The sequence below is a fragment of the Aptenodytes forsteri genome, unplaced genomic scaffold (genome assembly GCF_000699145.1).
Source record: "Aptenodytes forsteri isolate BGI_AS27 unplaced genomic scaffold, ASM69914v1 Scaffold241, whole genome shotgun sequence".
Taxonomy (NCBI): Eukaryota; Metazoa; Chordata; class Aves; order Sphenisciformes; family Spheniscidae; genus Aptenodytes; species Aptenodytes forsteri.
Genome location: NW_008795252.1, coordinates 4,087,810 through 4,106,507, shown reverse-complemented (window position 1 = coordinate 4,106,507; position 18,698 = coordinate 4,087,810). Strand labels below are relative to the sequence as shown.

Below are 18,698 nucleotides of genomic sequence, written 5' to 3'. Positions count from 1 at the left end.
TCTAGAATGGCTTTGATTTCATCCTTATGTAAGTAGAGGCATTATTTAGGTTCTTAGCCTCTCCTCTGATCTTATCTAGGATTCTTCATTTCTATATTTGGTCCTGCTGTTGATTTGCAAGGGGGCCACAAATTCTCTGTATCATAAATGACCCATCTCTAGTGTGGCAAATAACATTCCCTGCCTATCTGACAGAAACGTGCCAGACTTAATTAGCAACAGACAATGTTTTCAAAAGTGACCAGTTAGAGACATCCTGTGAAAATTGAGACTCTTGAAGACTATCAGGTTGAGTCTCACACTCACACAGGATACGCATTCACACTTAAAAATTCACAAATAAGTTGTTGAAAAACAGTTGGTGTTCTGATAAGTTACATTTTAAACACACTACTATATATCATAGTGAATATATTAATGGCTACTTTCACACACATATTCTGAAACCTAACTCTTTCCCTTATTCAATGCCAAAGACTTGAAATCCTAACTACTCTTGGCTGATATATTCCATTTTCTCTCGCAGAGAAGGGCAAACTCTGCCAGACCTACTGAGGGTTACCTGCAAAATCCAGAGGTGAAACACACGATGAACTATGAGAAGAAATAAGTTTTAAAACTTAATATTCAGGCTCAGATCTGCTCAGGATTTTACAACTCCATGAAAGCATGCTTGTGTGACTGCCAAAATCTTTCACTGTGAAAAATATTTATCATGATTTCATCACCAAACTGGAAGCAGCAGCCACTTGCACAGCACACACAAGTGCTATACAGCTGTTTTCGTGATGGATCTCTTGCTTGCTGACCTGATTTCAACTTGTGTCAACTCAACACAACACTGTAAACTTCTTTGGATGATTAGAAAACATTCCTCTGAAGTATGCGAACAAACATGAGCTGCAAGCACTGTGTTAGGAGGTTATCTTACAAATGTAACATCTCTGCGGTGGGACTATATAACTATGCTATTTTTTCTTCTGTCAGATGCCTGAATATTAACAGTTAGTTGCAATCATATTAAACATCTCCCTGCCATTTTTTTCAGCAGAAAGCATGATTCTTTTCTCTTGGAAGGAGCCAGACCAAGTGATGTGCTCTATCAACCGTAAGTAAATGTAAGAACAGATCTGAATTCCATGTTTATTTTGATGTAGTGAGGTATGGTAATCTGGGAGACATAAACTCATTGCAAGTCTTCGATGAAATGTGAACTTGAAATTATGGAAAGCCACTGGAACCAAAGGTGCCTTCCTCATCCCTTGAAACATCTGCCAAATATACTAAATATCTGTCTGTATTTTGTAACTGTATATTCCTCTGAAATCTCACTTTTGTATGCCCTGGAAGGATTGTTGGATTTGTAGCACCGGCATCTTCAGAAGATTCCCTTTGCACAGAGCATACTGCATCCCCTCCCTGCTCCTAAGCATGTACCAGACTGCAGACAGCAACTACATACATTTCTGCTGGTTTTAGTGCTTCTGGCTGTCAGAAGCTGCTGGGGCTCTGGGCACTGGGACACAGCGGAGGAGAACTCCATTTCCCAACTGTCCCAGCTAGCCTCCATCCAGCCTGCAGTGTGGAGAGGGTTAAAAAAAAAAATTCAACTTCATAGAGTAAGTCAGTATTTCAAAATTGTGTTTGTGGCAGCTTTGGAAGAAGACCCCAACACTTTTAAGTTCTCATCGATGGAAACACCCATGCTGGTGTGTTCCAGCTGTTCCAAAGCCCAGCAGTTGGCCTGAGGATCCCAGCCCTGGTAGATGATTAAAGAGATGTAGGCTCTGGAGCATCTGTGACCCCTGACTTGAAGGCAGTCCAGCCAGCAGGCCACCATGGGAGTGGCAGACAGCAAGGCAGGCAAGTCTTGCATGAGTCTGGCCTGACAAGCATCAATCTGCCAGTTTTTTGCTAATCGGGACCCATGTAGTATAATTGTTCGATTTTTAAAGAACTGGCATATTCTAAGAAGAATAAATTCTCACCAGCTTCTGGTTTTTTACATCTTTCTTTGCCTCTCCATTCCCCTCAAAGAAAAGGCAGCAAAACTGTAGAAAGGAAAATGAAGAAAAAGGTAGTGATAACAAAAAGGAGTCTGGGAACAGACTGAAGAGGAATAATGATACAGAAATCTCAGTTCCTGCTGCTCTCTGCAGAGGAATAGTACAAGTTTGCAGGGGTAGAAAACAGTAGATAAAGGCCAGGTTAAATTGGAGATAAGTAGAAATAGCAGGGTGGAGGAACAGAGAGGATGGGGCAGAAATTAGAGCAAAAGAAAAAAGGTGGAGACTGGAAGGAAAAGGTGGAAGCCAGCCCGATTTCCTTAGCGTAGCACTTGGCGTTAGCAGTAGTCTATAGCCTTACCCCTCTACTTCATCCACTCCACACTTTCCACACTCTGCAAAAAGTAAAGCTGAGTTTTACAGAAATTCTAATTTCACGGCAATTATCCCCAGAGGAAATCCATCTTGTGCTTTGAGGTTATTAACAAATTTTATTTTTTATTTAAAGACTATTCACAGTCCAGGGAAAAAAAAAAAAGACTGAACAGATTTGCACAGGTCATCCGAAGTTTAACACTTACTATTTTTAAAGTACTTGTCTTAAAGTCTTACTGTTCTCTCAAGTATGTTTGTGGTGTTTTGTTTGGGAACGGGGACTGAGGGGAAATGTGTATAGCAGATAGAGAGATACCGTGGTAGTAAAAGCTAAATGTAATGTTTGCTAAAGCTCTGTTTGCAAGATGCTGAGGTATTGGTCACTTTTACATGTGTGCAGACTGATTTCTTGGGCCACTTCCAGACTTTTTTCTGTTATAACCTGAGGTCTTCCCTCCAAAATTGATGCCCACTGTTACGCATGGAGAAAGGCAAGCATTTTGGTGATATGGCTGTATCATTGTTAAACAGTGCAGCCCGTGTGGTCCCCTTGTGCATCGCTTGGCACCTAGGCTTCTCCTTCACCATTCCACCTCGGCCAGAGGAACTGGGTGAGGAAATTAGGGTGTCCCTTTGCTTTTCTTTTCCTGTCAGATCCTGGTTTGATAACCAAAACCTGGTTTGCATTCCTCCACCTTCATCTCTTCTGCCACAAATATAATTACTTGATGTATGTCTCGCTAAGAGATTTCGTATCTAAGATCTTCAAAAAGTCTGTCAAGGAGAAAGCAATAGGGAGGAAAGCTGAGAAACTCAAATGTGGTTTTAGGTCAATGTGTAATATGAATGTGACAAAACTTTACTGATGCACAAACGCTTATGTATCTAATTGTAAAATATGAGCACCTAATACCAAATTTATTTCATTATTCTTCCCTCTCTTTCTTTTTGAGTTTAGCCTTTCTTCCTGTAACAGTATCAATTATTTTTCAATAGTGTCTTGCATCCCACTCTTTCTCATCTCTTTTTCAGTACTACCCTTTTCTCTGCTAAATCATCAAAGATATTTTTGTTCTTTTACCTATTGTGGCAGAGTCTGTAAACACAATCTTACAAAGAGAATTTCTAAGTGTAAGCATTTGTGATGCATTTGCACTAAAAGCTTTGAATTGCTATCTTTGATAAAGCTATTTGGTCTGATTATATTGTTTTGGAATCGCACATTCAAGCGCACCTTTCTGAAAAATGAATTTTTCAAAATGTAGTATATTGCATGTCTCAAAATGGGGGAAGATTATTTTTAAATACTGTGTAGTCTGTGTAAGCAATTGTATTTCTATCCTGAAATTCACACACCAGCAATTAAGAGTGAAATTTAAAGTTCAGTGCTTAAAAACCAACAACTCCTAATCTTAAATATGTATCAAATGTAAACAAAGTTAATAATAATTATTCTGGTTTTCATTCTCTTAAATTGCTTCCGTGCTTTGAAGACTGCACAGACACATATTGCAGGCAGTTCTTGTATTGAACATGACAAGCATTCTGCGTGAGCGCTGAATAGCGGGTGTAACAGCCATTGATGGTTGTAGTATATTTTTTAAGCAGGAATTGAAAACAATATTTCCAAATACAAATTCGGATCTCATAGACTGCAATTTGGGTGGGAGTAACTATACTTTTGGAAATTCAGTGATGTCTTTAAAGTGCCATAAGTAGTCAGGAAAAAGTGTATTCAAGTCATCAAATAGCAGAGGCCCAGCAGTACAGCCTGCTATAAAGTTACACGATGTATTGATCTCAGCATTTGAGGCATGGGTAAACCTTCTCTTCGTAAACCTTTGCAGCTGAAGACATCACTACCCTGGGACAGGCATCACAGCACCCACCAATTCCATCAGTGGAAAGGATTATGTAAGCCTTCTTTAATCTGTTTCAGTCAAAATCAATCAGGTTAAATAGTAACTGAAGTTGAAAAAGTTAATTCACTATGTTTAGGTTGAAGTTAATTATCAGGGTTTTTTTTTTACCTGCCATGTTCAATGGCAAGACATCCAGAGGACTTAAATATAGATGCTGCACACACTTACACATTAACAAAATATATTTCCTTACTCTCACACGTCATCAGTGCAAGCCATTGAACATACTCTGAGTCTCATAATGTCCCTTGATTTTCAAAAGCACTTTCTTGTCAGAGCTGAGCACCTGCTACTGAGAGTGTCAGTGGGCCTTTAAAATCATGCTTCTGCAATAATGATTCCTTAGCCATGTCCTTAATTTTTTTTCTTTTAATAGCAATGTACTACTTTCACTCTCTACTAACTTGGTATCTGGTGTCCCTCTCCTTTTTCTAGGTATTGATGGTTTTAAAACAAGGAACTGAACTGCTTTTAATAAAAAAAGCATGCTTTGTTTGAAATGATAGCTAAATCATTTATAACGTGTAACAGACACTAAACTGTCTTGTCTCCAGTAATAAATCAGTAGCATATATGGTGCCTTATCATGTTAAAAGACAACTCAGGGTGCTTTAGTATAAGCTGTACAGTGGTTTAAAACTGTGTTTTAGTCCAGCTAACTAATGAAAGCCAGAGATAAAATGAGTGAATCCAAGGCTTCCTTCTCTTTTTGCCTGCGTACAGTGTACTCAACCTCTCCATTGCATCTCTTTGAAGGACCGTAGGAAGAAAGTACTAGGTGGATTCAGTGACAGCATTTTAGTACAGCATTAGTGAAACTCATAAGCAATCAGCTGATGAGTTGGGTTGTGTTGAAATCTGGAGGCATCGGTGCCAGAAGATTGGTGTCTGAGTACATCCCGTGCCTTTCCATGGGCACCAGGCAGCTGTAGCTTTTGCAGATTGATGTGAAGACTGGAGGTGCTGAGAAGACAAACCATTCTTGCATTGAGACTCATATTTGGACCAAGGATTCTGCCTTTTGCTAAGGTTCCTGTGTGCTAGTCGACTAACGTGGAGGCTGTAAAAATCCTAGAGGTAGATATGGTGAGAGCTAAACGTCTGTGCAGCCCCTTTCTCAAACTCTGGTACAAGGGTACTGGGAAAAGGAACAACAAGGAAAAGAAGATGGGGCGTTTATGGCCCATGCTACTGACTGAATATGGTGTGCTATCCCAAGCACCGGCTGACTTCCTTGGAAACTAAATAAAGCCTTTTATGTGACCTGCTGCTGCACACAGACTGTGCTTTCAGAAGCTGTGCATGGAATTCCCTGGAATTATTACTAAAATATTGAGTGTTTGTCATCTGCGTTTGAAAATCAGAATTCAGAAGAGCTGATTGGAACAAAATGTATACATGTATGTCTGCAGACCAGTGTGCTTCAAACAGCAATATGATGAGGGTGGCCTTTAGTCATTTCTATGGTCTCACTATGCCATTGTCGTGGTTGAAGAAAATTAACTCTATCCCAGCCAAAACCAGGACAGCCATACAGGGAGAAGACAAGCAAAAAGAAAGCTGATTATTAGGATGCATATACATCTACATATAAACACCTGGAAGTAGCATGATACAATCTTCCTCAGCAAGAAGGAAACTCCTAATGACCTGCCTATTTCATATTACGGATGAGCCTCATTCCCAGGGGTTTTAGATCTAGAATTCTTATTCAGGTTCATTTTTCTTCACAAAGGTTTCAAAAGACTGGAGAAAATAAAGTAAGAGCTCAACCTGGTTTGTATTGTCTGTAGTATCCTAAGAGACCTTTGGTTTCCTATTTCCATAATTAAAAGTACAACTGCAGCTACATAGTTACCCTTCCGTATGCTGGGTTAGATCCTAGCAGTAGCATTTTGTACTACTTGTAGTTTGCTAATTTGGTGTGCTGGGACATCAGTCAAAGGTCATTATAATAGTTAAATACAGGCGACATAGAGGCCGTGACGTAGTTGTGTACCAGAGAAAAAAAGAAGCAGCATGTGGCTTCTCACTTTAGAAGAAGCATGTGGCTTCTATATTAAATGTCAAACATAAGAGAAAGCTTAAAGAAGTGTCTGCACTTGGGAGATCACATCAGGATCCAAACTTGCCCAGACCTGTTCAGACTCATGGTTTCAGTTCAGATCCACGTCTAGAAGATGTATCCTGAAACCCTTAGCAAAAAAACCCTGGGTTTGGATCATGCTTAGGACAAAATTTCAACCTGTCTGTCTTTACTGCAAGAATAAGAGCTAATTTTGAAACAGTTCTACTGCACATATCCCCAGATTAGGAGTGTAACTTCAGTTTCACTCATTTTAGGCAAATTGCTGACACTGGAGAACATTGTACCCAGTACTCCAGACATGCCCTCATCAGTGCCGAAAAGAGTGGAAGGATCACCTCCCTTGACCTGCTGGCAACGCTGACACCTTTCATAAAGACTGACAACTCCATTAAAAAAAACAATTTTAATAAGAAAGTGTTGGCCATTACAAGGAGAAGCATTTTCAATTCTGCCAGTTTCTCCCTCAACCAAGCCACATGAGGTACTGTAGACAGGATCTGTAGTAACTTACAGAGTTTTCAGCTTGCAGACATTCGAGTTTGCAGCTGAATAAATAAAGTTACATTACGTTCTTTCCTGTACCAGTTTACAAGGCTGAAATGTGTATGAACAGATGAGGGAAATAAAAAAGGTTTCAAGATAGCTATCTGAAACTTTCTGTTATCAACTTTTATGCGATCATCTGTTTATGAGAATTTCATATGGACAGACGATCTGGGTTTCATATGACCATTGACCCATCCTGTGAAAATTTGTGAATTCCAAATATTATTTTGTGGGCAAAACTGAAAACTTTCAAGTATTTCTTTTGCCTTTGTAAAAGGATGCTCTGCCTGCTCTAGCATTCAGCTCTCATTTTCTACCATTCTCCTACATCCGATGTGCCAAACTGTGCTTTTCTCAGTGTTTTCTCACTCCTGCCTGTTGAGGACTATCTATGTTGTAGACATAATTAACTATTCATTGACACAGAGCCTTGAATTTGCCTCTCCCCAAATTCCAGGAGAGCAGCCCTAATCTCTAGGTTACAAAGTCAGCTTCCCTACAGCTCATAAAGCTTTACGCAATGTGTTACAGCTCCAGCAGGAGAGATTAAAAGACTATCTGGGCACTGCAGTGGTTGGAAAGCTCTTCAGTGAGGTGGGAGATCTACTGTCAATCCCCTGTTCTGATGAATATTTGCTTCTAAAAGAGATGCTGACATCTTTTCATGGCTTCTCTGAAACCAGTTACGTTGGATCAGGGATGGATTTAGAGCAGAAACTCTGCCATCATATAGTACTTACATATGTGTTTTAGAATACTAACCACAGTCTACTAAATGGACTAGAATATAAATGAACTGTCACTATGGGAGAATAGCTGAAATCATCTTGGATGTACAGATAATATTGTCTCAACTGTGAACCCTGCTTTAGAATCTCATTTCAGTCTGTACCTAAAAATCTATATGTCAAAAGAAAATATCCCGAGTGCCATCTACAAACTATAACATGACACAAAAAAGCCATCTTTCTATATGATAGAGCTACTTCTAATTTTCCCATTAGACCAAACGACATAATAAAGAATATCTGCCAACAACATGATATAAAACCATACCATGCATCATGAAAAATAATTGCAATTCAATTACTCCTGAATTATAAAACCGTCAACTAGGTGCAATAAGACAAGAGCCTTAGAACATATGAAAAACTGCTTAGCATAGATAATTATATATGTTTGAACAAAATCCCCAAAATAAAACCTGCAGTTTGAAGGAACAGCGTAATCATGCCAAAATAATTCTCATTTATAGGAAAGGTTTGAGGATCAGCAATTTTAAAACCATCTCCCTGAAAAAAAATTATGAAAGTAAATTAGCAGAACTTTCTCACTCATAGAGGGCACACCCAGCAACTGGGCAAGAAACTATTTTTTTTTCCTCTATCTTCTTCTTGCTTAGATTCTGCTTTGGCAAAGTATTTAATGTTGCTGCTCAGAATTACAGAATTGTTGAGGTTGGAAGGCATCTCTGGCAATTGTCTAGTCCACCCCACCTGCTCAAAGAAGAGTCACCTACCTACAACAGGTTGCTCAGTGCTGTGTCCACTTAGGTTTTGAATATCTCCAAGGATGGAGACTCCAAAACCTCTCTGGGCAACCTATTCTGGTGTTTGACGACCCCAGAAGTTTTTATGTGTTTAAATTGAGTTTCCTGTGTTTCAATTTGTGCCCATTGCCTCTTGTCCTGCAGTTGGGCACCACTGAAAAGAGCCTGGCTCCGTCCTCTTTGCACCCTCCCTTCAGGTATTTATATGCATTAATAAGATCCCCCTGAGCCTTCTCTTCTCCAGGCTGAACGGTCCCAGCTCTCTCAGCCTCTCCTCATATGTGAGATGCTTCAGTCCCCTCATCTTCATGGCCCTTCACTGGATTCACTCCAGTATGTCCATGTCTTGTACTTTCTCGTACTTGCACTTTCTTAGGTGCTGTGGAAAAAGCTGTGGAAGTTTTGCTTCCTGGCAGTTCTGTGCTTTAGCCACACTCCCTGCTTGAATAGGAGAAAGAGAGAGAAAAAAATTACACTGGGGAAAAAGTAGGATTTGGGGAGAAATGGCTACAGCAGTCTTTTGTAGGACAAGCAGAGAAAAGAAAGCTTTTTGCAGAAGTGGTCCTGTCTGCACTCTCCACAGGGACCTCCTGGGCGTTCTTGAGAGAGGATTTGATTCTTGGTATGTTACCTTTTGTCAGAATGAAGAAGAAAATGGCTTTCCCACATCATTTTTAATTATGACTAAACAAGGAAAAATAAACAAATATACTTCTTAAAATACAGCTTTTCCCTAAATTAAAAGTCTCACCCTGCTTGCACTTTCACAGACAAAAGTTGCCATGGAACAAGACAGGCGTTAGGTCTATCCTGCAGCAAGACAGAACTGGGCTAAGGTTCCTGGTTACATCTGGCTAAAGTGTGGAAAGTTTTGCAAGAATACTTACCAAAGAGAGAATAAAATTATTCAAACATGATGTGGTACCATAGTCCCAGAACTTCCCAGAGATTTTCTCATTTAGTCAGTAATTTTAAATAACTGGTTATTTTATAGATGCTATTTTTCAGCCTTCAAAGTGTACTTTTATAATGTTTAATAGATCTTTATAAAATATAAAACAATTTTATTTGAGTAGATTTGCTAATCTAACAAATTTCACAAATAAGCTTTCTCAACCTCCTGTTGACTACATTTCAGTTTCTTAATTTACTTTTTACATTATTTACAGAGCACTTGGGGTTTGTGTGTATTTGTTCTTTTGGTATGTAGTCAGACAAATATTAGTCAGCATTTTTACTGCCGCTGCTGAGGTTCTTCAGAAGCATCAGATACAGGTTTCAAATGCTGTGAACTCCAAAAGAAGCACCGTCATATTCTATCCCAGTTCTGATTCAAGGCTATCTGCACAGCAGCCAGAGTACTCTGATACTGTAGTGATAGGCAGTGCAGAAATCGCTAAAATGGTTGTCTGAGGTAAGTTTTTACATAGAAGAACTTCCATTATTCCCCCATGAAATAGGATATAGGGCATAGGAAATAAGACATTGTCCAAAGTGACACCTAAAGATAAAAGAAGAACAAAAAAAGGTGACAGAAAAAGGCAAAGAAAGTTCATACTGGAAGTTCAATCTATTTTTTTGAATATGAACCTTTGCTTTACCCCTTCTACAATTAAACTCTGTCCTCACAGCCATTTTGAAGTCCTGTGAAGCACATTCACAAGTGGCAGGTCATCTCCAACCTGTACAAGATCACGGCTTCCAGCACTTGTTTTTTATGCCTCAAAAGACTTGTAATTTGCATTTGTTGATTTTTCCGCTACTATAGATGTAACTGCAGGGAAGGAAAAAAAGAGAGAAGGATATACCTAATATCAGAGTGCCTGACCCTTTCTCTGAAGCCACACATTGGCCTAGATGAAAGCAAGCATGGGCAGTACCTGCAGAAAGCGATGGTTAGCTACCCTTGCTGAAGGACATCCTGCAGGGATCAAACTTGGGCTGGTAACTGCTACCTCGTGTTAAATTGAGCATTTCTCATACACGTAAGAGAAGTAAATTAAAGTGGTGATTCTGAAAAGCATGAAGTCTAGTCTTAGCTTGTGCTTTTACCACATCTTTTTTTTCTGTCACTAGCCTTGTAGCTCTTCTAATTAGTCACCTGGACTTGTAGCAAGACACTTGGTGCCAGAACCATTCCTCCAAACTTGTCTTTGCAGCATCTTCCTGCTTTCTCCCTTTCTGTCATCCAGCTTTGAGCTGTGTTTCTTTACTGTGGCTGCCTGCTCAACCTACCACCTTGGACCTGTGTTTACACCATCAGGCAGCAAACCCCAGGCATGTTTGCCCCTGTTTGGCAATGCTCTCCCCCAGAGCTTTTGCTCTGCCTTTCTAACGTCTTTGAAATTGCAGTCCTCAGGTCAGTGGTCATTGAGCCAACTTCTCAACCCAGGCAAGTTAATGGGAATCCTGGTGCTAACTAGAAAGATTTGACCCATGTCATTTTTTATTTACAACGTCAAAATTGTTGTGTTGCACTGTCAATCTATGTCAATTAGGCTTCCCCCCCCAGATATTTAGCAGGAACCACAGCTGCCGCTATGATGAAGGGTAACACCTCTCACATATTCTTTAAAAGAGTAAGAGTAAAGCTGAATTAAATTTGCTAAAACATTAGAGAGACTGACCCTTCTAGAACATAAACAGAGGTCGAGAGCCACTACTGCCTTTTAGCCAGAGGAACTGTTGTGCTGGACACTGAAGTTCTGCCTCTTCAATTTCAATAAATTACCCCTATAATAAAAACACTGACAAAAACTGTCACTTGTGAGAGAAAATTAGGAGAAAATTTCAGTTCCAAGCTGTCCAACTTAATTCATTGCCTAATGCTGATCTATAAGATCTAGTATGGGTAGAAGTAACCTTCTGCCTTGGTTGATAGGCTATCAAATAGCAACTCTCTTATTAATGGCCAGACCTCTAGTGAGCTGAAACTGTCGTGTTAGAGTGAGTATTTTTATAAACCTCTCCCCAAGATCTGACTGTCCCATTTTGAGAGCTATCCTTTAAAGAAGATTTGTTTAAAAAAATACACAAAGTCCTTACTGGCAGACAGAGGTACTGCCAGAAGAAGGGCTGGATTTTGAAATAGCAGTTACTTGGTGCAACTAGTTTCTAGCTGCTTCAGTACATATAAAGCTCTACATATGTTAATACAAATAATAGAGTTTTTCATCTGGTATTATGCAGTCCTACTACTTTGTGTATTAAGAATAAGTCAAGTGAATGCCAGGTGATTAAACTAGGATTCAACTAAAACCATGTCAAGTAATTAGATAGACCACCTATAATTGCTGCAGAAGTGATTAAAAAAAAATCAATAAAGATCATATTGTTATATGAAGTTGCATATTCTCTTAGCATTGAGCATGCTAACTTATGTACTGATTGTGATCTGTGACTATCATCACCACCACACCCATATTTGTCACATACAAAGGCAATTCAAAAGTAACAATGAAAATCACCCACCTCCTGCTTTCTATGGCATTTATAAGGCTCAGTCAATTATTTCTTTTCCCTAGCTTGTAACCCAAAATTAGGGTAAATGAAACCACATGAGGACTAAGATACAGCCATCCCAGCTAGTAACCCTGCTGTCTCTACTGGTTCCCATGATATGATTCACTTTGAATTGCTAGCACCCATGAGAACAGGTAAACTTTGCAGTCTTTTAAGAAAAATAATTTGTAGGAAAAGAGACTATTTTACATTGAAATGTCTATAGGAGCAACAGTGTGTTTATCCTGGTATTTTCTGTCTGATTGTAAAATAGGGTCATATTTCCTTAAAAAAAAAAACCCAAAGGGTAATTTTCTTCATGAACAGTTAGATGAGTGGCTTCATGCAACAGAAGATATATGTGTCTTTTAGTCCAAAAATTATCATCTCTCTTGTTTTGATTTGAAATTGGCTTCATTAGGCTTTGATGGAGAAGCTCAGCTGAGTTACAAGTGATTTCTAGTATGGATTTCTCTGGTTAGTTCATCCAAATGAAGATCATTTTAGCTATCATAGATCAGAAGACAAATAGTTCTTGGCATGCTACAAGTCACAGCTGTTTTCATCCCTAACTGGACGTTTCTGAAAACTAGAAGTTCTTTCGTGTCTGAGTTCTTGCTTTAGACTCGTACTAGATTAAAAAAAATATATTTCAGAATTATTTTAGGGAGCAATCTGTTGCTACTTAAATTTAAGCTTCAGAGCTTCTAGGCTTTGTGTGTGCATCACAGTCGCTTTAGAAACAAGCTAGGGAAGTAAACCAAAACTTGACAGCAACATTCAGAGATTTTTTTTTTTTTTTTTTTTGAGGTAGTCTTGGAATCTATCTTTATCCATACTGGTTATATACTATTGTGCATCTGTTTTGGGATGTAGGAGCTCTTATATACTAAATAGATCTGAAGAGGTAAAATTTGAGTAGTTATATGGACGGATGGAAACAAACAGCAGAGCCTATATCTCAAAAAATGCCACCAGAGGCGTTGAGAGCTCTATTTAGAGAAACAGGCCTGATTTACCACTGCCTTGTTACATATGTATGCATTTGCATTTGTGCAAAATAAATGCAGAATGCTTCTCATTCTTAGTTGGGAGTATTTTGAACAGGTGTTAATGATCTAAATGAGCTCCACAAAATGGAGAAACTGATCTGGGAAATCTGCAAACTTCTCTGTGGCTAAGGTTGCAGGAGCATTATAAAGCTAAGTTTGGCTCTTCCTAATTTCTTTTCAAGCTGGTGATTGCTTTTGGTTGATATGAGAGAACACATCATCTGTGCCCCTGCCCCTTATGATGCATTGTAGCTATGGCGCAATATCTGGCTAGAGAAACAGTTCTGGTTTAAGTTGCTTTTGGATTGCTTTTTTTTCTTTGCTAATACATTCAACTTACTTTCGTTTAAAATTTGCTTTTCTAACCTAAATGTAGTAGCATTACTTATTTTTACAATTAACTTTATCTGAATTTCAACCAAAAATAACAAGAAATGTAATAAAGATTAGATATTGTTAACCTTAAAAAAAAAAAAAATCCTTCTCTTTATCTCTACTTGCAGTTTTTCACTTGTTGCCTAATTAAAGTATCAGATTATTTTAACCAAATTATTTTCTTGATCTATTATTTGAATTCTGCTGAAAATGTTAGCTTTCCTGTGTATTGAAACCTTTATCTTTAACATACAGATGGAGTTGCACATACTGTATTGGATTCACATAATTTAATAGGTAATATAATTCTGGGGAAAAATCTTGTTCACCCCCAAATGGACTAATTAAATAAACAGATTGAGTTCCTGAGTGTTGCTAAATTGAAATATTGATATAGCTCTCTGATTTTTTTTTTTTTTTTAATACTCTTTGATCCTATATGTAATGTTACAAAAGTGACAGGTGCCCTAAGAAATTGTAGTAGTGAAGTGTGGAATTCAAAGCGAGAGTCTTACCAGTTTGCTAATTACAGTGGAGGAGAACAGAAGTATACCTATAACTTAAGCTGCTCTACTCAGTCGTACTGAAAAAAGACAAGCATGCCTGGTGCAGACAGAAGAGATATGCGAGAGAAGCAGCTTTTGAACCACACGGCTGACAAGGAGCAAAGACCGTTACCTGGGAGAAGCAACCATGCTGGAAACCTGTCTCAACCTGAGAAGAAGCTCCAAGAGGCTATTTGTGTGCTGCTGGTGGAGCTGTGTGAGCGATTCACATTCTTTGGCATTGTCTGCAACATGATCCTCTTCTGCACTGTCAAACTGGGCTATCACAACTACCAGGCAGCTATTGTCAATATGTGCTTTGTAGGCACCTCCATGTTGACGCCAGTGCTGGTTGGCTGGCTTGCCGAATGCCTCGTGGGGAGGATCAAGCTTGTGTGCATCTGCATGTTTCTACACTTCCTAGGTAGGTGACACCCTGGTGACTATTTCATGCTTTAGTAATTCTGTTGCAGAAATGCATTATTGAGCATTGTGTTTGAAATCTAACAATTTTCTCCAACCTTGTGGCCACCTTCTCTAACAGCTAGTTACTTAGTGTCTCCTCTACAAAATGCACTGCAGTATTTTTGCCTATGTACTTTTGTGAGGCAGTGCTTTGAACAAGACTAAGGAACATTTGCACGTGCATCTTGGGGATAGTTGGTGCACAAACTTGATTCCTCTAAAGTGGCTTAGCTATTTAGAACGCGGATGCCCAACTCTTAAAATTGGTTCCTTTAATAAGCATCTAAGGTTATCAGTGTTTGGGGCAAATGAGAGGCTTTAGTCGTAGAGATAGTTTGAGAGAGAGTTTGGAAACTGTTTCCCAGCTGTTGGTAGTAAGATTTTTATTGTATTTAAAGGTATATGACTGTTGTCTTTGGACAAGAGGGAAAGTTGTATTTAAGCACATACCAGTATAAACAAACTTTGCCTTAAGTAGAGAGGCTGTATCCTAATACCTGCATTGAGAGCTTGCTTTCTGTTAGCACATTCTGAATCTTCCCCATGTGTTATTCTGGAGATCTTTTACATAAAAAACACTGTTCAAACTAAGTATGATTGTTCTGTAGCAATTAGTGCATCTCGAAGCCGGGGGTTATTCTGTCAACTTAAACCAAGCTGATAGAAATAGTTTTTACTTGGACCAGTTGTTGGGCATAAGCAAGTCTGATTTCTGCAATAGCCAGCCACGTTGTTATTTAGACATGCCACAAAGGAAGGAAAAAATCAGTCATTCCTGAAATGTTCTTGAGCTGATTGCAAAACCATTGTGCAAGCAGCCTGGAAAAATGATTGCTGTTATGTTCCACTGTTTCTCCCATGGGCTTCTGGTTTGGAATCTCCTTCTGCCACTTGTCCTTTCAATGCATATCTTAAAGTAGAAGACTGGCGACACTAACAGATTTTTATGTATTTGGGTATTGTTTTAACCAGAACTGGGTTTTTTTGGAGATAGATCACTAAACATTCCTGACGTACTAGGGTTTGATGCACAGTTGTAGTCTTAGTCATGGCTAATGTTGGTGTTGTTGACACATCAATATATTTTGAGTTTAGTCTCCAATTACAACCTGGAGAATCCGTAGCTGATTAAATCCAAAAGACTTGCTTTGCAGACTAGAGGTGGTAAATGCAATTCATGGCAGGGCTTCTGTAGGTAAAGTTTCTGAAAATCACGTGTTTTCCATGAAGCTGCAGCAGAAAAAAGAAAAATTTTCCACAGAAGTTTTGAGAATTTATTTGTTAAATTATGATTCTCATTACAATTCTGGGGTTTAAAGAAGATGCAAAAAAGGCTACATGCCACCATGGGGTGGGGTTTTTTGGTTTGGTTTTTTTTTTTTTTGGCTGATTGGTGGTACATCAACTGTAGTTACGTGTTTTAACTGGTGCCCTCTGGCAAGTGGAGAGCTACTGCCCTCTATGTGCAGGCAATGGGGAAGTCCAGTGAGACGAGCGATGTTTCCAGAGCCAGCTCTTCAGTCCTGAGTCCTTACAAGCATTTCAGAGGAAGATTGCTTTCTTGGAGGCCCTTAGTGGTTTTGCCTTACTATATATAGCAACGTCCAGAAAAGTTCTGCCTCTCTACAGAATTAAGACTCTCCTTCTTTGCACTGCTCTGTTGTGTATCCTTGATTTTTTCAGTCGTCTTTTCAACATAACTGCTTAAAAAATATGTCTTATTCATCAGTCTGATTCTAATCCATTTTAAATGACAATTTTCTTTCCAATTCCAGGCACAGCCCTATTACCTGTTGTGGCATTCCCCTTTGAAGATATTTACATTGACAGACGACATATTCTTCATACGCTAACCAAAAGGGAGCAGAAAATAGTATTCTACTTTGCACTACTCACAGCTAGTCTGGGAATAGGAGGCATAAGAGCTATAGTTTGTCCATTAAGTGCATACAACCTTGAGGACTGTGGACCAAAGGAACTCCTTTCTTTTTTCAACTGGTTGGTAACTTAATGTCAGCTAAATATCTGTTGGGGATGATAGAGCATTGCCTTGAAATTCACTGCTGACTTACAAGGCAGATTCTGCAGATGGTGGGTTTCATGTTTTGTTTTTAACTGCAAAACATTTAGCTATTGGAAGAGTTTCCAAGAATTTCTGTAAAAAGTTTTCCTAAATTTTTCCTTTTGCTAGGACCAGTAGCATCTATTTTGGCCTCCTACAGAAATCTTCAGTCAGAATTAGGATGAACTGACTTGCCCAAATCCTCACAGACTTAATAGCCTAGTTGCTGTTAGAACAACATATTCCATTTGGTTTTCTACCTTTAACATGGCTATCCTTTTAGGTTATTTTGCTGTTACTCCCTAGCTAACAGTGGCAAAATTCAATGATATATTAGAGTTTACATCAGAGTAAATATTTAGCAATGACAGGCAGCAGTAGAGTCTGCTAATTTGTTGGAACTAGGGATTGCTTGTAGTCTCTAACTGCTCAGCTCAGTGGTAGGGATCTCCTGTATAGTTTCAGCTCTGTTGGTGTGAAGTTTTGGCCTCAGATAAACCACTTGACATTTGTGTTTCGGTTTGAATATTTTAAAGCTTTTAAGAAAACTTTGAGGAGAAATTGCTCCTAAAATGGTTCTTAAAAATCAAAATTTTTTCATGTTAACTGTTTGTGTCTCTCAGTGTGTCAGAGAGGTCATTTTTTATGATATGTTTGCCTTTATTTACCAATTCTGTAGCACTATACAGAGTGCTATATACATTCACCTGTACCTTCTGGTTGAACTGTGGAGTAAGGACCAAAGAAGTCACAGTGAGAACCTCCAGATTCCTCCTTTGAGGCAGGGTGAAATAAGTCCTAAACTGCCCCCTTTTCTCTTCTTTCCCTGTATATGCACAGTTATTAAAATCAAAACTGAGCACATTTGCATATTGACAATGCAATGCTGAAGAATCAATGAAGATCTTAGTGAATCAGCTCTTTTCGTTTAGGAATGGCTTTCCTGGCTATTCTTTTTTCCTCCAATTATGTTAATATCAAAGAGTTTTGAATTAAATCCAAACTTCAATGAATAAGGCAGCTTTAGTAAAGGTGGATGAGACTGTTCAGTTCCTTAGAGCAGATTCTGCCTCCTTGACCTGCCCATAGGAGAAAAGAAAAAAAAAAAAAATCCTTCCTTTTTACTCTATTCTGAGTTTTAATCCTTAATTAGCAACATCATTTTGATTAAATAAGACTCTGGGGGATTAAGACTGGAGAGCAATCAGTTGTTCTGAAAGGTAGCTCTGGAGAATTTATTGTACTGTGGTCTTAGCCATTCAGAATTGTGTTTAATCAAAGTGACATTTCTTAGTGTTGATTACAAAGGAGACATAATACGAATAAAAAGTTCCTTGGGGGAATCCAAATGGGTCAGTTCTTGGGACTTTGGAAATATCAAGAAAGGCACATGTGCGATTAAAAAAAATTCAGTAATTTTTACACTGGCAGCCAAGGAGGGGCTATTTGATTGCAATCTCAAGATTTAGAAAGTGGGGGTTTCATTCTTGGCATTCTTAATCTCATTAAAACCTCTCGGATTATAATCATTTTCTCTTGGTAGGCACTTGTCACAGGACTGATTTTTAAAATAATATAAAATGAGATGGTTGCATACTCTTGGTGAGTGAGAATCTGTGTTCTTAGCCAAGTTCTATTTCAATGATCAGAATTATTGGGTTAAAAGACCCTGTAATTACCTGTTGTCTAATTCAATCCTTGAAGAAGATTGCTTTGCACATATAGGGCCTGGTTCTAACCCCTAGTATGAACTATGAGTCTGACCTTTTAAATAAACAGAATATAGCAATGCTAAGTGAAGAAGGGACCTGGATTCTGCTGGACTAAGTTTCTCTAAGGATTTCTGCTTTTCTAAGGTTAAGGTTATGGACTGGTACTATTTTTGCAGCAGGAAAAGTAAATTCTGTCTATGGGAGTAGAGAATGAGAGCAAAGGGTACAATCCAGACTAGGGATGAGAGTTAGCAGTGTTATGTCTTGTCTTACTGATCTGCTGTAAAAAAAAAAATGCAGAGAACATGGGACCAGTATTTATCTTCTTTCCTTTCTTCCTTCCTATCTTATGTCTCTTCTAAATAATTTTTCTTTCCATATACTTCAGATCAGTTTCTGCTGTTATCCTGGACGCACTTTACTTTGACTTTTTAAAATGTTTTTATACCCCTTTGGGGTTTTTTCCCCCCCCCCACCTTGTCTTTGCAGCTCCATAGTG

General features: G+C 38.7%; 1 protein-coding gene across 1 annotated transcript in view; it reads left to right on the top strand.

Annotated features, from left to right (window-relative positions):
- Positions 1-14,014: 14,014 nt before the first annotated feature.
- The window catches only part of SLC15A5 (solute carrier family 15 member 5), a 40,181-nt gene continuing 35,497 nt past the window's right edge, over positions 14,015-18,698 (top strand). Inside the window, exons 1-2 of the mRNA XM_009279070.1 lie at positions 14,015-14,384; positions 16,201-16,423. Of these exons, the coding sequence (XP_009277345.1) occupies positions 14,015-14,384; positions 16,201-16,423 (593 nt within the window). The remainder of the gene's footprint in view (positions 14,385-16,200; positions 16,424-18,698) is intronic.